Source organism: Diospyros lotus, chromosome 4 (assembly GCF_014633365.1).
Source record: "Diospyros lotus cultivar Yz01 chromosome 4, ASM1463336v1, whole genome shotgun sequence".
In the NCBI taxonomy this organism is placed as follows: domain Eukaryota; kingdom Viridiplantae; phylum Streptophyta; class Magnoliopsida; order Ericales; family Ebenaceae; genus Diospyros; species Diospyros lotus.
In genome coordinates this window covers 18,399,745-18,422,706 of record NC_068341.1, presented here as the reverse complement: position 1 = coordinate 18,422,706, position 22,962 = coordinate 18,399,745, and the positions used below count along the sequence as shown (strand labels likewise).

General features: G+C 36.1%; 2 protein-coding genes across 12 annotated transcripts in view; one reads left to right on the top strand and one right to left on the bottom strand.

Moving 5' to 3' along the window:
- Positions 1 to 19,919, top strand: part of LOC127800075 (UDP-rhamnose/UDP-galactose transporter 6-like) — a 30,031-nt gene extending 10,112 nt beyond the window's left edge. The window contains exons 7-11 of one of the 10 annotated variants that reach the window (XM_052334484.1): positions 9,419 to 9,572; positions 10,403 to 10,508; positions 10,593 to 10,650; positions 11,361 to 11,392; positions 16,624 to 19,919. In XM_052334484.1, coding sequence (XP_052190444.1) covers positions 9,419 to 9,572; positions 10,403 to 10,508; positions 10,593 to 10,650; positions 11,361 to 11,390 — 348 coding nt within the window. In that variant the 3' untranslated portion in view covers positions 11,391 to 11,392; positions 16,624 to 19,919. Of the gene's footprint in view, positions 1 to 2,461; positions 3,575 to 6,110; positions 6,162 to 9,418; positions 9,573 to 10,402; positions 10,509 to 10,592; positions 11,757 to 16,623 lie in introns of those variants that run through there. The other 9 variants (XR_008022718.1, XR_008022717.1, XM_052334485.1 and 6 more) reach the window with 9 other exon arrangements.
- On the bottom strand, positions 58 to 21,857 carry LOC127800074 (protein GIGANTEA). Of its 2 annotated transcripts, none has more exons than XM_052334480.1 (15): positions 21,593 to 21,857; positions 20,350 to 20,703; positions 17,629 to 17,700; positions 17,403 to 17,457; positions 17,171 to 17,313; positions 16,676 to 16,932; positions 14,688 to 14,746; positions 6,565 to 6,802; positions 6,335 to 6,485; positions 4,236 to 4,445; positions 2,546 to 4,078; positions 1,698 to 1,766; positions 1,198 to 1,416; positions 912 to 1,004; positions 58 to 649 (listed from the first exon to the last, which is right to left on the bottom strand). In XM_052334480.1, exons 2-15 carry the CDS (start codon positions 20,434 to 20,436, stop codon positions 347 to 349), a joined length of 3,489 nt encoding a protein of 1,162 aa, XP_052190440.1. In that variant the 5' UTR covers positions 20,437 to 20,703; positions 21,593 to 21,857; the 3' UTR covers positions 58 to 346. The 2 variants fall into 2 exon arrangements, with proteins under 2 accessions (XP_052190440.1, XP_052190442.1); XM_052334482.1 differs by having other exon boundaries at positions 20,350 to 20,671.
- Between the last annotated feature and the right edge of the window lie 1,105 nt (positions 21,858 to 22,962).

Here is a 22,962-nt window from a genome sequence, read left to right as displayed (position 1 = left end):
TGTTTGACAAGAAAGATAAGTTGGGGTGAATGTTGAAACAGCTGGGGCAACCTGGTCTGGTTGGAAATGGAATCCATTGAAATCCAGCACAAGTTAGTTGACCAGATTAGATCTGAGCATCACATAATCATCATCCCTATTCATGGAAAAGATCGTTTTCGTCGCCGTCTACGACCTCACTATACAACCCCAGTAATTTCTTCCCAAATCAGATTCTACTACAAGAACTTCCCTGGTCTACCTGTTGTATGCTCCAAGCAAATCAGTTTCCTTTTCTTATGAGTAGTCCTCACTTGGTAATTGAATATGCAAGTGAACTAAAATACACTCCCAAATGCTAGAAATGTCAAAGAGATATAGTACATCCCAACTCCTTAGCAGCAACGTCCAGAAATTCTCTAGGCATCCCGGTTGCAAGTCTGCGATGAGCTTCCCATGTTAGACACTTCTCAATGTCGGCTTGCCAATCAATGGTGCCTGCCACTAGGTACTGGCAAGCGGCATCATGTATGCCGTTTATGTCTACTACTGGTTTCGGGCTAGATTTTATTGAACCTGTATGCAGGATGTCACGAAGAACTGATGTGCTGAGAGCACGGACATGAGCACTCGGATGAGAGAGGCATCGGACTGTAGCTGGAACACGGCACTGCATGCGTTCATGAAGGTAAAATCACATCACTACATGCTTTGCAGTTTATAAATATATACTTAAAAGAATTAAACTTCATAAAGCAGATTATAAAAAATAAAAAAAACAGTTGGTAGAATGTGTTCAAGCCTAAAAATGTGCAATCCTTGCCCCCAAACGTGAAGGGCTTCGCGATGGCATCTAGTACATGCAGATTCACTAATTCTATACTACTTGATGCTACATGACATTAACATCTCCAGTGGGGGTATTTAAGTACCTTTAGTAGGTTTGAAAGGCCGTCTGCAACTCCCACTCCCGATTCACCCCACTCAAGAACTGGTTGAATTGCTCTGGCTGTTGCTTCCAGTAGCTGCACATTTCACATTTTTAGTATAAATATTTATTCGCTCTGAAGGTGTTGGAATGTCACATATGATGTTAAGACTAGTTTTTTCAATTTCACATCACATTATTATTTGAAAGGGACAGATATCATAAAACTCAGATTTGACTTTTAACTCTTGATAATAATAATAATAATAAATAAATAAAACATATTTTACCTCCAGCTGCGGTAAAGTGCATGCTTCTCCATCCACTAGCATCCCATCTGTAGCACGCAGAAGAAGATCCGAAGCACTAGCCAAAATTACCAACGATTCTGGGGTATCATGGTTTCTCATTAACTCCACAATCAGTTTCACTATTCGTTGGTTGATTCTCCACATCTTTTGTCCTTGATCGTCATCTTTTGCAATCCATGGCTGCAATTCCCTTTCCGCCTGACAAATCATGCAAGCCAGAAAAGTGACTAAACAAATGGTATTTGCACAATTTAACTTAGAAACTTGCTAGGTAGCAGACCTACCAAAATCAGGCAATTTAAAAAAACAGTTGGTTTCTATATAATTTTGCAGTTAAATAATGGAAACTCACATTTATTAATCATTTTCAAGTCTAGCATAAATAAGTGACATTAAATGACTGAAAAAGTGAAGTCGATCCTTCGGCTTAGGAAAAAACAAAGCAAAAAAAGAAGAGATAAGATGAACAAAATCTGGACCTGAAGAACAACAGCTGTTGCAGCTTTCATTGGTGTTGCTGATACGACATTGCATAATGCATCAACCACCTACACATTCAAATTAGTCAACTGCTTACGTTTTGACATACATAAACACAAGTAGATCAAATGAAACATTGTTCTTTAACCAAATACATTTTATCCTCTAACTGAACTTGCTGAACTAGCATGAAGTTTTGTCTACCACCCACAGGCCCATGTCATACAAATAAATGTTTGGATAGTGAAAAACGAAAGAAGAATACAACCAAGAGATGTCAGTCAGTTATCTATCATGAAATATTCAACTTCAAGGTGGAATGTGCGGGCATTCTATTTAAATGTTAGTTCACCAAAAACAAGTAAGAAGCATGCCACATCATGTTGGATTTCCCTTTAGTTAAAGTACATTGTTGAAGTGGCAGAAATTTGAAGTTTTCATATGCTTGATCTTCCATGGGATGTTTCTGCTAGCATAAGTGGCATAGAAAAAGTGATTTTCGTTAACCCTTACAACATATGCTTGCACGCTGGGTAGGGGCTGTAAATATTCCTACACTAAAAATCAGATGAATCATAAAGCAATTCACACTTTATTGAGAGAGAGAACATGATTCTTCACTAACTTGGTTTGCAACCCACATTCTCAATTCACTCACACATGCAAAGCCACCAGGTAAGGGGTGTTTTAATTGTATGCAGGTAGCAAAACACAAGATTGAACATGTAGAGATAACTCGTGACATTTTCATTTTTGTCCTCAGTAAAGGGATTCCTTCTTCTAAACATGATACACGGTGACATATCTAATGGCTATCATGTACCAGAATTGAGTTATTACACATTACCTGTCTCCATCCTTGTTGGGCAGAAGTGCTTTCTGCACTAGGTTGTGTCTCAGGTGCTGCAATCAATTTGTACCAGAGCAACGAAACAACAGAAAAACATAATTCTTGCTTCTCAGCCAGTATCGATCTCAGAAGAACTTGTGCACTGCAATTAAATCCTATATGCCTATCCATTGTGAGGAAGTTGGCTAGGTCTGAAGCATCTAGTGGGAAACTTGCAATCCCTTTGCATGAAAGATTTCCAGTGCCTTCAGCTGAAGGTGAAACTTTCTCACTCTTAAGTGAAGTTCCTGATTCTTCTGAATTAATGCACTGTACAGAGGATGGCTCCAGCCTAGTATTAGCACGCTTGTTTTGGTTTCTGCCATCAAGACAGGCAGTGCTATCTTTCCAAACAGGTCCATGCATCAAATTTGCTTCAAGTGGCTCTGCTTTGTTGACTATAGATGCAACAGCTTTACTGTGAATATCAATAAGGTTATATAGTGAAGATGCCCTGGAGTGAATTTCATGATCCCACTTGCAACGCATCAGCACAGAGAGAGCATGCATGCAAGCTTTTGAACGCCTGAATAGGTCAGAGATATGAGCTGCAACCATAGCTGCAGCAACTATCTCATTTGAACTGTAGCTCCACGTGGTGCCGACCGAAGATGGTTTCAGAGAAAAAAGTGCCTCCAAAATTGCCAATATTCTGTGAGTATGCCGAACAGCAGAGTCAACACTGCTCTGGAATTCATCAGAAGACCCATTTATCTTTGCAGGCTTTGCTACATCCTGCACATCTTTGAAATCTGAATGATTACTCCCTCTTGAAATCAAAGGGAACATTTGTAGTTCACAGGCAAGAGCACAGACAGCGGCTAGAACATAAGAATCAAATGCAGCTACAGGGCCCTGTTTTTTAGTTCTCCTAATTCTCAAATCTCTCCGGTTGGTAGGCACCAATTGCAAGTCCCCACTGATTTCTTCAGGAGGGTAATTATATTCTCCTCTAGGCCTTTTGCTGCCACAGGGCTGAGCTTCATGGCTGACACACACAGTTATTACAACAAAAAGCAAGCGTGAAGCAAGCTCCACAGAGGCACATGATTCTAGAAATAGTGAGTGCACCATTGTACGCAACTCTGCCACGGCAAGATTCTTGGAGGCAGACCCAACACCAAAATAGTATCTTGTTTTCCTGATTTCTTCCCTGGAGGACTCAGGTGGAAATGTTCTTTGAAGAATTGCTTCAACAGTTGCAACAAAAATTTTCATGAGACATGCTTCAGATGGACTTCCACGAGGAAGATACTCAAGTACCTTAAGAAGAGGTATGTATAAATTCCATGAGAGCATGGGAGGCTGCAAGGGGGTTGCAACTATGATTTCAGGAAGGTCAACAGCTGAAGAACTTAATGGAATCAGACCATAAGCAGCTTCCCATATGGTGCATATTCTCCATTCAACCTCAGGCCCATGTGCACAAAGCATTGATGCAATCCCCTGAGCAGTGGCCTCAATTGTTGCTTCAGCAGCAGGTGCTTCAATCTGATAAAAAAAAAATTGTATGCAATTAAGTTAATATCTGTAAGCAATCTTATTACAGAGGAATCCAAATTCAAAAGCATCACTTAGAAGATATGTTCCTTAGTAGCAGCAAGAAACTGAATGAAAAGTAATTAAAATAATGATTGATGCCTAGTACCTGCTTCTTGTAGCATGAAATATAACCACCAAGAGGTTCATGTTGAACTTCAACACCTTCAACTTGCCTAAGTGGAGGAAAAAGCAAAGCAGGCTGTGAAAGCAGGCGAAAAAGCAATGCTGCGGCAGTATCTGCAGCTATGCCTGCTCTCATTGACATTGCAGTCCCAATTGCACGCAAGAAATGCAAATGCATCCAGTTTCTTGGAAGCTACATGAAGAACAAAATGATTAGCCACACAATTTACAGGAAGCAATTATTGAATTAAGAAAACTAATTCAGTACTGTATAGGAAATGAAGATGAACCCTAGCTTATTCACCACATTTTTCTGGCTAGTTTTTAACCATATCAATTAGTGAAAAATTAGCTCTTAATATACCTTTCAGTTAGTTGGATCTGGATCTAAACTAAAATTTTGCACTATCAATGAGCTTTTTAATTTACTCTTACACTTGGACATCATGAAGCCTCTACAACTTGTCCTCCTTTCATACAACTTGTTCAATGTGGAATCTGTGGTCTGCGTGGAATAGTAATTTCTTTCTATAGGGTAGATCCTTACTAATAGTTAAAAGAGAGTGAAGAATCCTATTTCCCTGTTTTTATGGTTGATGGAGGACTGCATGTTTTGTTTATAATGCAGTTCTTAGAGAACCTTTATTTACCTATAGACCAGCAAGTCTTCTTTTGTTTGTTTATTTTCCTTTTGTATAAGATTTTCCCCATTAATGGCAATCTTCTCTTTTTGATATTTTTTAGTTATAAACAGAATCTTCCTTTACCACATGAAAAAATTCTGAAACACTTTTCCATTTTTTTGCTTCCTTATTACTTCTCCATCTGAGCTTAGTTGAAGGACTAGTAATCTTGCTTAACCATACAAAATCTTTTATTGTTCAAATGTGAATGTTTATACTAAGGTAGTATTTGTTAAAATTAGTAAGATAAGACTCTATCAAGATAACTTATTTGTAAAGTTCAAGATAAGTTATCCGAAGAGGGGGAGGGGATAAATTTATCTTGAAAATTCAAGATAAAAAGTCATGTGATTTCTTTGTAGAAAATTTAACAAACACAATGGAAAACACTTTTGTCCATAATGCTTTCCATATCCTACGTTTTTTGGTCTATATCTTGGTTAACAAACGCTACCTAAGTGAATAGTCACTAAATGATTTTCTTAGGAAAAATTACTAAGATGAAGTTCATAAATCTTTCTCTAGTGAAACATTTAGGAATTTAAGGGCCTGGTTTCTGTGTCCTAATTTTCTTTATTTTCATTGCTTTCAAAAAATACCTTTATTTTCATGTGGTTTCATTTATTATAGGATTTTTTTGTTTTTGCTGGTTATAGGATAACAAATTTTGGAACCAGCAAAAATATCTTTTTGTTATTTTCTAAAATTGGGATGTTGTAGGATACATTTTTTGAAAAGAAGTTTTCAAAACTAGATTAACAAACAAAATTTCCTGAGTTATGTGAACCCAAAACCATAAAACACTTTTTGAAACCATAACCAAATGGGCTCTAATAATTCCTGCATCTTCCAATCAAATGAAAGATCAAGAACCACCAGGTGATCAGAAAATTTTAATGACATTAGGATTTTGGTTATTCTAAAGTTCTATATTTTTCTAAATTCATCCAACAAGATTAGAGAATAAATTTATCAGAGTGGAGCCAAACTGAACTATCTGATGACACTACTTCCAGAGACCAGGTCTTCCTTTGACATCATCTTTTTGAGTTTATAAATATTGTTGTCTACCTACCTTTTTATGTATAGAGCTACATAACTTGTTCATTTGTGTCACTACATACTCATTCGCATGAACAATACATCTAATGCACATGTAACTTATTGACATGCAGCACCAACTTAGGTTATTACCATGGAAATGCAACTGAGATGCCTGGCCAAATTAAGTGAATGAACTCAGAGTTTCCTACTACAAATGAAATTTAAAACCAAGATGTAAAATGTGAAATTAAATAGATTCAATTGGACACTTTGGTACCAATGTTCCTAGTTTACACATTTCCCAGTAGTAATGCAGTGCAGAGTAAGCAGGTGAAGTCAAGATGATCCAACTCACCCTCATGCCAGAAGCATGTTCTTCAGCTGCTCTAAGAAGTTCCACAAGTTGTACAGCAGCATCAAGTGCATCAGGAGCCCATGATGGTGGTGCTTCTAGAAGCCCAAGAAGAAGCCTTTGGGTGGCACTTGGCGTTGCAATTGCATAATAGCTAAGCCCGAACAAAGACAAACTTCAGTACTATTCTCAAGTACATTAGAGTAGATTGAAGTGAGAGGCTGGAAATTTACCGATGAAATAAACGTGCATATGGCTCAAGAGCAGGTAGCCCTGCAACAAGATGTTCATCCATAGCTGTTGTTGGAGGAGGAAGCAGAAGTGCAGGAACAGCAGCTGCAGTTAAAGTAGCAGTCTCATAACGAGCAACTTCCTCGTCACAAACGCTTAGTATAACACCAGCTCCATTGGCAACAGCCCACCTTGGAGTTGATGGCATGAGCTGTGGATGCTTCCCTGACCCACGAGATGCTGAATTAAGAAGAACAAACAAAACTCAATTAATTAGTAGTTTATTTTGTTTTGAACTGTAAAAATTTATATCAGCTTTGTATTAATAATAAAGAAGTCAAACATAGTATGAGGTGCAAATAGGGTCTCAATGTCAGGATAAAGCAAGTACAATGAGCTCTATACTGAATATACCCAGCCTCAGGATTAAACCAGCATTGTTGGAGAACCAAAGCATTAAGAAGCATAATACATAGACAACAAAACTTCGAACTATTATTCTCTATCAACTTGCGTTGATTGACAAAAAAGAGTTTTTGTCGAAAATAAGCAATTTATATCAGAAAAGTGTCAAAAAGGGGCACCCATTTAAACTAGGTGTAAACAAAAAGATCACCATACAATGTCTACAGGTGATAAATCTCCAACGAAATTAAAAAGTAAAAGAAGATTTTACAAAAAAATTCATCAGTGTTAATAGCCTGTGAAGAAGACCAAGACGGAGCTGAATCTATAGTCTTAGCATTAAAAGCTAGTTGTTGAAAATAAATAACATAAACAAGACAGAAACTTGTAACAGCAAGAAAGACCATATGTATTATTACTGTCAAAGGCAACAGCCAAAAACAAAGGAAACAAATACTGGTTCCAACATTCAAACAAACATGGAGGATCCTCGTTAACATCTACTAACAAAATACAATCAAAGTAATATGGATGTATGCTGAACTTTCCTCAAGAGAGTGATGGCATCTATAGTTTCTGGAAAAAATAGCAAGTCCAGAATTTGTGCTAATATTAACAGAAAAAAAGGTATGTCCAGCAGCAATGCATAACAAAGAAAGAAAAAACTCTGGCATTTTAGTGTTGGTAGTGTTAATGCAATTTATTGTCAGAAAAACCTAAAAAGCTTATACACTGGCACATAGCCAGTGTGCTGGCTAATGACTCAGTTGCTTAGATTTATTTCTCTTTGCTTTATGCCTTTTCCTCAAAGCCTGCTGTAGCAAAGTGGGTTTAGAAAATTATTCCAGATACTGCCATAATCTTTTTATCCTAACAAGTTTCTTCTTTTTAATTAATAATCATATTCATAACAAACTTATAGTATGTGTTAAATTGTTAACCACCATTTCATCTAAAAGCTTAAACTAGTAGACAGAGAGTTAACTTATCTTTTCATATTATCATTTTTACTTTCAACATGTCACATCAAGTGTGGCCAGGCTTCACAAGCATTGATTTCTTGTTGCTCTTTTTCAAATTCCGCTGTTGGACTGTTTTGCACCCTGATTTCTGATTTCTTGAGTACACTGATTATTTGTGGTAGTGAGTTAAAACTGTCATCTGATTCAAAATCAATGATTCCTGAGATAATCTCAGGAAAGACAAAAGTTAACCAAGGTCATAATTATCAACAATGGAGGAAAATGATTGAGAATAGTCTTATTGGACATGAAAAAGAGGATCATCTGAGAAAACCTCAAAGGGTATAAAGAGTAAGGAGAAAACTCCATGGGTAAAGCAGGTGCATGTATTCACAGTCAAATCATGGATACGCTTGCACCTCTTATTTGAGTGTACTCCTGTAACCCATATAGACACTGTCATGAAATTGCAGGATTACTTCAGCGAGCTTTATTCTGGGAAAGATAATTTATCTCTTACCTTTGATCAAACATTAGTTTCTCAAAATTGAACAAAAGGATAGGACAGTATCACAATACTATGCTGATTTTAGACATTTGTATGAGGAGTGGAAGTTGCTTGTGCCTATACCTTAGATATTCAGAAAATGGAAGCCCAGCAAGAACCAACCAGCAGTGATGATATTTCTTGAGGTTTGAGGGGTGAATTTGAAACAGCTCACCCTAGATCCTGTGAGGTGCAGAGATTGCTACTCTGTCTGATACATTTGTTCGTGTTCAGAAACATTCTAGGAATCCAGTTAAAGATAGTGGGATGATTGACATGTCTGCCTTAGTGAGTCATGCACCTCAGACTTAGAGGATTGGTGATGCCCCTAATCATAAAAATTGGGGTGGTGGACGAACTAGGTGTGATGGTGGAAGTAGTGGTGGTCCTGGTAAAATATCTGTTACCACTGTGGTGAACCAAGGCATCTACAGTGTTAATTGTTGGAAACCATATGGTAAACCTCCTAATAAGTTTGCTAATGTAGTCTATTACAATGACTGGCCTTCCCAATCACAACCACATGCTGAAAGTAAGACTATCACCATAACCAATGATGAAAATGCCCAATACATTCAATTTCAGATCTCCCAACAGTTAGTTGCTCCTTCCATTGCCACTCTTGTCCAGACAGGTATACCTACTGCTTGCATAACCTTGTCTCAGGGCACATGGGTCATGGATTCTGGTGCATCTGATCCAAAGACTGCACGGGTATTTTGACTTCTTTCATTGCATCTTCCACATTACCTAGTGTCATCTAGCAAATTGGTACTCGACCTTAGTGTGTGGTAGTGGTCAAGCTCATTTGATCGCTTCTCTTTCACTGTTTTCTTCTGTCTTATATCTTCTTAAATTTCCATTCACCTTCTTGTCTTTTCCAAACTTACTCGTGATCTCCAATGCTCTGTCTCATTTTTTCCTAATCATTGTTTGTTTCAGGATCAATTAACGAAGACGATTATTGGTAAAGGTCAAGAATCTGGTGGACTGTACCTCCTTGACAGTGAGAGTATTACTTTAGTGGCCTGCTCTGGTATTTCTTCAGTATCACCTCTTCAGCTTCATTGTCATTCAGCGCATCCCTCTTTGTCAGGTTGCACCAGTTATGTCCTAGTTTAGGTTCAATGTCTTCATTAAATTGTGAGACTATGATTATTCTTGAAAAACATGGTTATATTTAATGAAAACTCATTCCGAATTGTTTGATATCTTTTCTGCTTTTTGTGCCAATATACAAACACAATTTGGGGCACCTATTTGTGTCCTTTGCAGTGACAATGCAGAAGAGTATTTTTCTATTTCTTTTTCCACCTTCATGACTAAACATGGTATTAGAGTAGGGAAAGGTCCTCCCAAGTTCAAATCTCACTATTGACCCAATATTTAAATAGTTTCACATGTTTGGATCAGTTACGCAGTGAAGTCTAGCCACACAAGAGGGAATGGGTCAAGAGTAAACATGGCACGTTGCATCAATTCTCTGGTCTTACCACACCCTAACAAAATGGTGTTGCTGAAAGGAAAAATTGACACTTCCTTGAAGGGATAAGAGCTTCATTTTTTCAAATGCATGTTCCTAGAATTTATTGGGTCAATGCTGTCTAAACTGGTTGTTATTTGATTAATCTTATGCTTTCTTCTTTTTTGAAGGTGAAACTCCACACTCCATTCTATTTCCTTCTCTCTTTCATGTCACTCCTAAAATCTTTGGATGTGTGTGTTTTGTTCATGATGTGCGTCCAAGTGTCAATAAGCTTGATCCCAAGTCAATCAATGAACTGTGTTTTTCTAGCTTATTCTTGTTCTCAAAAGGACTACAAATGTTTCTCGCCTGGGCTAAATTGATACTTAATATCATTTGACATGACATTTTTTGAGTCCTCTCCTTTTTATCTGATGTGTTCTGGGTCCTCTTTCCTACAGATTCTGCTGATGATTTCATCGTACTTTATGTTTCTTCCCTTGTTCCCTCATTCCATTCAGATTCATCAGTTTATGTGAATGTGATGCATCCCCCCCAATTACTCAGGTTCACAGTCACTGCCCTAAGATTTCTGTGGTTCCTGCTGGTTCCCCAGATTCTTATCTACTGAGACTGCTTCTCCATATGCAGATTCTACACCCTCTTACCTATCAAGTCAGACCTTGTGTTCCAATTGCTCTTCATAAAGGTAAACACACTTTCCCCTCCTAAATATCCCATCTCTAATTTTGTCACTTACTCTGGCTTGTCAACTTGTTTGAGTTCTTTCTTGTCTTCTCTTGATCGCTATTCCATCCCACAATCTATTAGTGAGGCAGTAGAACATCCTGATTGGTGGATGACAATAGAGGAAATGACAGCTCTCTAGCATAATTCTACATGGGATTTAGTTCCTCTTGCCCCTAGTAAAACAGCTATTATGTATTGGTGGGTGTATGCAGTCAAATTGAATGTCGATGGCACCCTAGATCAGCTCAAAGCTCAACTTGTGGCTAAAGGTTATGCTCAGGTTTATGATATTGATTATTCTGATACTTTTTCTCCTATAGCTAAACCTGCATCAGTTCATTTACTTATCTCCCTTTGCACTTCCCATCATTGGTCTCTTCATCAGTGAGACATGAAGAATGCATTTCTTCATGGTGGTCTCCATGAAGAGGTTTACATGGAGCAATTACCCAGATTTGTTGCTCAGGGGGAGTCTAGTTATGTTTGGAGACTGTGCAGGTCTTTGTACGGGGTTGAAACAATCTCCATGTGCTTAGTTTGGGCAATTAGGTGAAATGGTTCAAGAGTTTGATCTCCAACATTCATGTAGTGACCACTCAGTGTTATATAGACATTCTATTTCTGGATGCATACTCTTGGTTATTTATGTTGATGACATTGTTATCACAGGGAGTGACAACTCAGGCACTGAGAAGTTGAAGGTATTTCTTCTGTCCAGATATTGCTTCTTTGATAGTGTATTAAGTCAGTTTATGTACTCGTTGTGAAACAACTATGAGGACTGAGTGTTACCTCAAATGGACCTTGGTCATGGTATTCTCTATTGTGATTGAGATCATCTCAAAATAGAGGGTTTCTCATATGCTGATTGGGTTGCATCTCCATTAGAGAGGAAGTCCACTACTGGTTTTTGTGTGTTTGTTGGGGGAAATCTGGTATCATGGAAGAGCAAGTAGCAGTCTGTGGTTGGTAATGTAGTGCGGAATCAAAATATAGGGTGATGGCCAAATTGACTTGGGAATTAATGTGGATTCATCAACTACTTAAAGAATTGGGATTCAGCAGGTCAGTTCCTATGAAGTTTTGGTGTGACAGTCAAGTTGTTATTCACATTGCATCTATTCTGGTATTTCATGGGCGTAGCAAACATATTGAGGTGGATTCTTAATTCATTCAAGAGAACTCCAATAAAAGGTTACTGATACATGTTATGTGAGAACTGAAGATCAACTAGCTGATGTTTTTACTAAGTCGTTGAATGGAACTAAAATGAGTGTTATCTGTTCCAAGCTGGGCATGCATGATAATTATGCTCCAGCTTGAGGGGGAGTGTTAAGAGAATTTAGGAATTTCTCTATATTCAGAATTACTTTATTGTAAATGTACGTATGTAGCCCTTTTGTTGTTATGTATATATATATATATATTGTGATTATCCCTAGTTAGGGATAATAAGATTCTTCCTCCTTCACTAATCTACTCCTCAAACCTACAGTATTTAATTAGGAAGTTATTTTCCTTTGAGCAGGATATAGAAAAAACAAAATAAAAAACAAGCTCATACTTCATAAGGTTAGAGTGGTAGTATTGAAGATATGATTCGGGAGTCACAACTAAGGTGGTTTGGACATGTGAGAAAAAGACTAATAGAAGCACTTGTGATGCAAATGGATGAAATGGAGGAAATTTGTAGTAATAGAGGGCGAGGAAGATCAAAGAAACTTGGTGGAAAACCATTAAACATGACGGCTATAATGGCCTTATAGAGGATATGGCCATGGATAAAGAAGGTTGGCGGTCCAGAATTCATGTAGCAAACCACACCTAGTGGGAGCAAGGTTTGTGGTTCTGGTTTTTGTTGTTGTAGTATTCTCCTTTAAGCATGAGAAACTTACTTGCACATTAGTCTTTTACATGTGTTACCCTAACATAAGAAAAGTCACTGCAGCAATTGCATTACCAGATTAAAACAACAGCATCAAATTCCAGTGCATCAATTATTATCTAGTTGTACAACATAAGGTTTGGTCGTTAAGGTTGTGATAAAAAAGAATCAAGATTTAGGCAAAGAAAAAGAATAATCTAAGAAGATTACAAAAACAAGGATTTTGTTTAAAGGATTTAACTATTATTACTCATATTTAAACTTTCACAAGGTATTTTTTTTTCTTCTTATAAGTAAAAGTAGCTATTAGAAAGGTGCCAAGGGGGATTAGCTATTATTTCCTATGTACAAAAGAGTGGATTAGCACAAACAGAAACTATTAAAGGATACTCAGAAAACTGTACAAAATCTCAATGTTGGTCTAGGTTGGCTTCGTACAACCTGATAACCAACTATACATAAAAGAGAACCATATACCTTTAAGAGGAAATGTACCATCTACCAAAAATATCTTCCTCTATGAAACAATGATAGTAATATCATATACACACACACACACACACACACTTCTAGAGTAGGATATGGACATGGATAAAAATGGTTGAAGATCTAGAATTCATGTAGCTGACCTACTGGGATTAAGGTTTTTATAGAGTATACTGTTAGTGAGTGCCAAAAAAGCTACATCTCCAGCATAAGGGGGCATAGAGGGACCAGTCTAAGTTCACAGTTTCTATCCCCTGAAACCTTAATACAAGAACCAGAAGAAAAAAAAAAAAAACCCCTCAGTGAAGCCAATTCAACAAATTGCGTGGTAACCTGCTCTAAGCTGTGAACAGGTAGTAATTATTCAAGATGCAGTTACTAAGAAGAGACAACTCTTACTAGATTCTATTTTCAATAATGTTCAAGCCCAGTACAAGACAGTTTCTTTCTCCTAGGAATAGGAAAAGTCTCGATTATTTTTAGAAAGTGTTCTCACTATGATCTATGGACCATAAGATAGGCTTGCAGGCTTGTTTAGAATGTAGGAACCCAAATAAAAGAAAGACAGAATGAGAGGAGTCTTTGACAAAACTTATGAGTGGCCTATGTGAATAAGAAAACTTTCTTCAGATATTTCGATCAAATCGGGTTATGAGTATGGGCTTTTCTCCAAGTAGAGGAGACCGGCACTTCTGGGCGTCAAGGGTCATGTGGACCACAAGTTGCTTAGGTCCTGATCAAGATATTGGTAGATCACCAATATCGAATTGATAGTGAATGAAAACCAAGTCGAGAAGGAAACTAACTATTTGCTTGCCTGGCACGACAAACTACAACTGCTACGAAAGTTGCCACAAGGGAGAAGGCATGAGTGGGAGAACAAATAGAACTAGATGCGCTTGACCTAGCTCTTGATTGCCTAAGAGTAAGAGAAGAAGTCTTGATTGATACAGGCTTTCCTGGATCTCTAACAGGCTTGCATGTGAAATAGCCTAGTACATCTATTTGTTGCACTGCACAACGCACACCATGAAGACACAATTACCAACCAAATGCTAGTGACATAGATCACCATGAAGACACAATTACCAACTAAATGCTAGTGACATAGATTGAAAAGGAACTAAAAACTCAAATTTCATACAAATGTTTTTTTTTTTTTTTGGTTTCATATCATCCTCTAATTGAAATTAACAACTTTCTTTAGATTTTGAGTGTTTCTTTTGATAGTTGTTAAGATTGGTGCAACCACTGGCAACTCAGTGGGCAATCAGGGCAACATACATAAAACACCGTGTTTGCAGATGATCTTTACTGAATGCATTCTCATATTACTTTGACATTATCATTTATCAAGCACTTGCAATCACGGCCGTGTTGTCCAATATCCACCAGATCTGAGTTTAGTTGGAATCTAGTTGAAATAGTCTGGACAGCCAAATTAAATTGCAGATTATATATTACTAATTTACTATGATATGACTTCTCGATGTCAAAGAAGATGGTCAACGACCACCTGAAGCCAAGACTCAACAACATTTTGGATATTTAATAATTACACCTTGCAGAGAACAGCTATATATTGAATTATGGTCTAGAAATTCCAAAAATGGAACTCTACTTACTACTAGCTGAAGGTGGTTTAAGTTCTCCAGCCGCATATTTTCCCATCACTCCACCACACCTGTTAATGCATGAAAAAGTCCATCACATTGGGAATAAGGGAATTATAGTGTAGTCAGTCAAAAACAATTCTTAAGGAATGAAATAGTAACCAAAACATGTCCTCTTACATTAATTAGACATTTCCAAGCCATATGAAAGTCATAATCTAAGACTGCCTTCCTACAGTTGACAGTATGTGATGACCATTTCATCAACATACAATTCAAGCAAATATATGTTAAAGTTATTAATGAAATGCTGCTAAAACAAAACAATGGACGGCTGTAACTTGCTTGAGGTTCAAGTCTCTAACAAGAGATGCACAGTTATAAATAGAAGTAAAACCCTTCACTTCACATGCAAACTAAGCACAAAGAAAATCTTTGCTTGAAAATGTACATTTCAAGTATCAGCTTTAGGCAATGTAATCAGTCAAATATCTACTAATCTTGAATAGGGGAAGAGAAAGAGGAACAAATTCAACAAAATAGGTTCATGTAACCAGAGATGTACACCGAGTCCAGCACATTTGTGCAGCAAGTTGAAGGGAAATGAATATAGAAGAAATGACTTTATTCTCCAACATTAATTATAAAGAACATAAACTACTAGGAACCAGAACCACTAGCATGATTCTTAATTTAAAAAAATGCAAATAAAATCAAAGTCATGAGCATTAATGTCATCTCTTCAAAAACTACTAAAAGTTAATAAATGGTAATGAACACATTTCATATCGCTATCATTATACTGCACATAATCCATTTAATTTAGGTCTTTAGCTCTGATAATGCTTCGGCAACCTCATTGATCTAACTCTGATATTCAGCGGAGTAGATTTTGAAAATGCTGATATTTTGATGTGAATTTATGTAAACCTTGACACCTTAGAGCACATATTTTCCTCTCTTCTTTTATCAATAAAATAACACAGCCACAGGTCTAAGGATTTTATTGAAGTTCAGTAAACCTCTTCTTTCAGCTTCAATTCTATCACATAAATCCTAATCACTATTGGCTCTTCCAACTAGTACCAAAACTTTGTTTGTAATAAATAGCACTCAATACCTGCCAGTAGCACTTGGCCTGACATCAAATCTAAAAATCCAACACCTGCCTCCCAAAATCAAGCTCATCTACAACTTTCTGATCTCTAAACAAAATTGTCTTTTTTCTACCTTTTAGAAATTAATCTTCAAACTTTACAAACCTTTTTCACCTCACATCTGATTATCAATGGCCTTGGTATGAACTTTGTACAGATGTCCCACATCACGGGGCAGAAACTCAAATTAAACAAAACACTAATGGTCTATAAGAAGTCCCTTGTTCACCTCTTCTTGCATAATCACTTTGCCTTGGTTAGCTTGTCTTTTAATGTACTGCACTAACTCATCTAACCATGCAAATAACTCATAGCTCAAGTGCTTGTATTCCTAAATTAGGCATATACTTATTCAAGAGATCAGCAGATTAAAACGTCACCTTCATTAATCAGAACAGAAAATTATCTACATATATTTACAGTAACTCTGCTCATACTGCAAATCATGGTCGTGTAGCTTAGGTCCAACTTGTACTATACTCGCTAAAATGACAAAAAAAAAATCCAGAATGATAAGGGCAACTGCACATGCTTGGAAAGATACATTAGAACCAATTGTATTAACAAGCGTTAAAGATGAACACAATGCATATGGTACATTGGTATTGTAGGTTGGAAATGGGTATCTGATCCTCTTTGCAATACAACAAAGCATTATACTCATGACAAAATTTTCGTCGAATGATTATACATATTGCATTGATTATACATATTGCATTGGCTACTGTACTTATAAAACAAAATATCCAACTACAAAAGCACATAACTGATAGATTCATGCAATATTGCAGATCAGATGAGCTGAAAGAAAATTTGAAGCCAAGAAAGAAGAAACAGACTTACCAACGAAAGTAGTCACTTCTAATACCTAGAGGTGCTGCCAATAATATATCAGTAATCCATGGGGATAAAGGCCTTAATGGCTTCTTCTCATGTTGCGCATCCCCAGCAGTGGAGCTACTTGTTGTAGCAAGGCTGCCACTCTCACTTCTTTCTGCTTCACTCTGCTGCCGCTCAACCTTGTATATTGGGCGATTGTAATGAGTCAAAATTCTTAAAATCTCTCCACATGCCAGAGCCCACTGTTCGGAGTACTCATTCTGAAAAAAAGATATTAAGATAAAACCCTTAGTTTGATTGAGATGCACATTGCATAATTTATTCAAAATTGCCATATGTTACAGGATGCAATTACAGGAAAGATGGAAAGGGAAACCTCTGAAAGTGATGTTCAAATTGCAGTTTAGTAATTAAAAAAAAAAAAAACAGGTTCTCAACAACATTATGGTAAGGAATTCCAATTTTGGCCCACATGAATTCTTGTTGGTGTTCTCTTACCTCACTACTTGGGCAGACCAAAGAAATGAAAGAGGCAAATGGAGGACTACCACGATCATACTCCAGTGTGCCATCAATAATACATGAAATAATTGGAAGAATGACAGCATGCCCATGCTCTGGATGATGAAGGACAAAGATTGCTACAAATTTTACAATTACACAGAAGATTTAGCTTCCCAAAATCTCAAAGGAACAACTTCTTGTATGGATCATGGGTGTAAATTGATACCTAGCACATCATCAAAAAGACGTCTTTCTTTCGACGGATAACGATTACGAATCAGCTGCTCAAAGAAAAGTAACAAAATAGACATCAGTTGACTACATATGTAACCAGTATTTTGACCATTCAGCAAACTTACATAAGATAACCCCTAAAAAGATTTGAGTCAGAAATAATTCTTTTGCAATGACCATAACAGAGCCAGCGGCAAAAGAGAAAGAAACAAAATTACCTCAGCTATATCCTCTGGAAATTGTTCTGATGTGAACTGACCAAAGTATTCAACATAGGCAGTAATTTGAGCCTACAAATGAGATAAGAAAAAAAGAAAAAGATAAAAAAAAGGAAAGAAAGAAAAGAAACTGGTCCATCAATCATCGTGAGAACTAAAAGGGATAGAAATAATATAGACTTCAATACCAATTTGAAAATTTGAGATAACATTAAACAATTCAGTAACAGTCATCCAAAGAAAATATTATACAACTTATAATTACCATCAATTCATGTCTGTAGAACAAATTATCAGTGCCATCACCACTTTCCATCCATCCACTCTTCTCACAGGTAATGTATCTTATCATTGATATGCACCACATCAACTTTATTATGGATAATCTCGCTTCTGATTCTGTCTTTTCTTTTATAACCACACATCTTCTATAATATTCGCATCTCAATTACACATCTTTTGCACATTTTGGTGCTTAACTGCCCAACATTATGCACTGTCCAATAAAGATGGTTTCATAGCCATTTGAATAATTTTCATTTAGTTTTGAAAGGATTTTATAATAGCATAAAATGTTTGAATAATTTTCCTTTAGTTTTGAAAGGATTTTATAATAGCATAAAATGTTGGACGTACTTCCCCATTTTACCTATATCTCATTGATTTTCTGAGTAACATCCTCAGTAATCTTTCCTTCTATTTGAACAACTGATACAAGATATTTAAAAGTTTAAAACTGATGTTGTTTTAGAAATAATTTGATTTTCAAGTCTCACCATGATGTCATCCCCACTATTTTTTTTTTTAACTAAACTTAAAGAGTTTATTTTTTGTCCCACTAACTTGAAGCCTTTGAATTCTGAGGTATCTATTTATTGTTCAAGTTTAGTATCTAGATTTTTTTTTGTCTCACCTACCAAGATAATATCGTCTACAAATAGTGTACACTATGACAGCTCCTCTTGGTCGTGCATTATGAATTCATCCACCACAATAGCAAAGAGGTAAGACCTCAACATAGATCCTTGATGTAATCAAACTATAATTGGAAAGGTCTAAATATAACCTCTACAAGTCCTAATACACGTTTCTACTTGATGATACATGTCTTTAAAAACTTCTCTATAAGCAATTTGAACTCCATTCAAAACTCATCATAAGACTTCTCCATAGACTAAGTGTTTTCAAAGTCTATGAACTACCATATGCAAATCCTCTTATTTAGCTCTAGGCCTTTCTATTAGATGTCTCAATAAGTAGCTAGCGTCCATTGTTCATCTACTAGGCAAGAAATCAAGTAAACCTTTGCTCAATCACTCTCTCCTAAAGTTACATAACATGGCTCATTAACTTTGGGCATCCCCTTTATTCTTGAAATGGATGCTAGAGTGCTCTTTCTCCACTTGTCAAACATCCTCTTTTGATTTAAGGATCACATTAAATAATTTGTTAACCATAAAATGCCTTCTTCTCTCACTCAGTTTCAAGCTTCTATTAGGATGTAATCCAGTCCAACTGTTTTACTGTTCCTCTTTTTTTTTTTTTTTAAAGTTTGCTTACTTTGTTTGGACATGTACATCACAAGTAGTTCTTATCTTCTTTGAAATTACCAAGATGTCCTAACAAAATATTCATTTCTCCATATTTATTGAATAGCTTTTTAAAAATACTCCTTTCATCTTCCTTCAATTGCCCCCTAATTTACTAGCACCTTTTAGTTTTCATCTTGATGCACTTTATTTAGCTTAAATCCCTTGTTTTTCTAGCTCTTGCATTACCCATGTTGAATAGTTAACCACCTAACCACCGTCTCATTTAAATGTTTAAACTACTAGATAGAGGGTTAACTTTATCTTTTTTATATTATTATTTTACTCTCAACGAACCAAATTATAAAAATTTCTTTTCCCAAATTTCGTGTCAAGTTGATGGTACAAATTTTCATAGGCTTTTAACCTTGCATCATTGACTACACAACAACAACAATCATAAGCCTTAATCTAACTAGGTGACTCGACTGCATAAATTCTAGATCTCCATCAACTGGTCATATCCTTTGTAAGACCATTGTATCCTATGTCATGTCTCAAGGTTTTCCACCAAGTTTTCTTTAGTCTTCCCTCCCTCTTTTGCTACAATTTTGTTTTTGTAATTTCATCCGCTCCCGTCATGATACGCTCCCCTCCCCTCATGAATGCTTTTATTGGTCCTCTTCTCACATGTCCAAACTATCTTACTTGCGATCCCCTCATCTTATCTTCAATTGGCACCATTTTGATCTTATTACATATGATCTCATTTTTTATTTTTTCCTTTTTTATATGGCCGCACATCCATTACAGCATTCTTATCTCAATTATTTTGCTTTGCATACAACTAGTACACAAGATTGCGCACAAGAACTCAAATTCCACAGCTCGTATTTCATATGCTTAAAAGCATCTAACTTGAGTTGGTGCAAGATAATGTGTTGATCAATGGCTTTTTTGCGACAATAGCATATCAAGCCTTTATCCTACTATATGGAGTCAACTACATGATTCTAGCTCACCAGTCATTTCTAGCTTGTTTGCAATGTAAGAACAAAGGCAGTTCGTTTGGCCAAATAATCAGGAAAAGGAGGACAAAGAAAAGGAAGGAAAAAATGAACCCAACATATTTTCAGAAAAAACAAAATAATAGATCTTTTATATTCAAGCATTAGTTTAGAGACGGTCACACCTTTCTTTGCTGTGCATCTTGTGGAGGAGGCCAGAAAAGCGATGAGAATTGAAGACCATCAGTCCACCTCTCACACGAACTAGCCATAAAATGTCTTCTGAATATGAACTGAGAAGCTACAAACTTGAGCTTCAACCACAATCAATGACCAGAAAACAGTATTCCAGCATTCTCAAGGCCGAAGAGAGCACCAATTTGCTATAAGCTGCCAAGTTTATCTACTGAATGGATATGAAAAAAATGAGCTGCTGTATCTCTCACTGAGAGCTTCCTGAATTGAAGGCTTGTACGGATGACAGTTTGATCTTCAACCAGTTATGTGCTTCAATATAATTACCAGGAGTTTCAGTGTCTCTACAAAATCAATACATAATCATGGGAACACCATAAAACATTTATCCACTAATCAAACAAAAGGAATCAACAAATGAAATTAAACAGAGAGAATAGATTGACAAATTAAAAAAGGGTGGGGATAAAAGGTTATAATCCACGCCCAACTGCTAGAGATTTCAGGAAGGACCAGTTTAGTTTAAAGAAAATTTATAGTCACAACATTTAATAACATGAAAAATTGCAAATATATAATAAACAAAATACAGCAAATAAGCATCAGTTCGGTTGCTTAGAAATAAAAAGAAAAAAGAATATTAAGTATTTGAAAGGGAAAATTAATTGATAGAATTTCAATTGAATTAGAACAAACCAAATTCAAGAAGAAATTACGGAAAATTTGGTGTATTCAAAATATCTAAAGGAACCAACTTGCTTTAGTTTTGGAATAACAGAAACCAAAACGTGCCCTGTAACATATAATCGTCAATAAATTACAGAAGTAACAAAACCATGAATTGAATCATCAGAACCTCCGTTGGTTACTGAGAAAACATAAAAACAGAGGAAAACCCGTTGTACCTTTTTGTTTCTGACAATGATTAACTCAACAGTCAACCCAGAAAATAAAAACAGTTCAAAAATGATAAAATCAAATTGTGTTGCTCATATTCTGATCTACTAAAATAATAAAAAGTTAAGGAATAAAACCCTTGATTTCCCTTATTTTCCCACATTTTCCACAGAAGCCAAACAGAACGAGATAGAAAATTTCACCACAAGCCATAGCATCAACTTACCAACTACAAACACAAACCCACAACTTCACTACCCAAATACACATAAATTAAAAAAAAAATCTAACAAAAATCCGGGGGGGGGGGGGGGGGGGGGGAGAAAGAGAAAGTACCCGGTTCACCGTTGTGAGAATTTTTGTTCTACAACAACAGACCTTCCAGTTTCTTGGTATTTCTTGTCAATCTGTTCCTGTGATTTTTTGGGTATCGCAATGAGAGTGTAAAAATCAGATCTCTGAGGTATTTTTTGTGAATATGTAGGCTGGTAGAAGTTGCAGATTTTGGGTGGAGAGAGTCTAGAGAGAGAGAGAGAGAGAGAGAGAGTGCGGAAGGATTGGGGAGAGAGCGAGAGAGAGAGAGGAGATCTTTAGCTGCTCTCTCTATGTTCCTACGCTGCATACGTGGCAATGATATTTTCCTCTCGCCTTAGAGGCCTATTGATTGTGCACGTCATGTCAGATCCATTATCATCCATCCATACCCATCCCATACATACAACATCCATACATCCATACATCCATACCATACATAAATATAAAAAGAATTAATTCATGATTACTAAAACATTAAAAGTTAAAACTAAGTAAATAATTTTGTGGAGTGGGGTTCACTTTTTTATGTTTTTAACTTAAAATAATTTAACAGGCAGCTTTGTTATACCTACTAATTTAATCTAAAATATTTAAACTAAATGGAGATTATATGTCATTTTTTTATTACTTTTCAATAAAATTGTCAAAATTTATTTATTTATTTTATATTTGACTTCAACCCACATCAGAGAGTTTTTTTCTTTTATCAATTTTGAACTAAGAGGTGATTTTGCACATAAAAAAGATGGGTTTTTTTATTAATTTTTATCTATAAAAATAAATACATATAAATATATACATAAAATAAATTAATTATCTTTTAGCTGTTTGATTTTAGAAAAATAAAAAATACAATATAAAATCAATTCATTTGAATTTGAGTATTTCTAGGGAGGGGTCTAATTTATTTATTTGGCAAAAAAAGGGGGCAAACTCCACCATACCTTATGAGAAACAGTCAATTTTTTTGTCAAACCAAAGGGACAGACAAATTTCTCGAAATGGGCTCAGCATTGCTTAAAAGGCTGTGTTTGGGCAAAATAAGGGCCATTATTGTAAAAATCGAGACTTGAGAGGCATGTGGGGATGTGGGGCCATGTTGGTGAATATAATATGGGCATGTGGGCTTGAGATATTTTTCAGTCACTCCTCACTTCACAGATTGTCCCTTACGATTCAGAGGGGAAAACTTGAGGCCTCCTTTTGGATTCCCATGTGAATTGCTTTCCCTAAATACTTAATCATCCAACATAGTTTAGCAATTCTCATGGGATAGCTATCTTTTTTGAGTCTTTTTATTATTTAAATTATCATATATATATATATATATTATACGACCCTTGATTTAAAAGTAAGATTAAAACCAATTAGAAAATATAATTAATAATTAT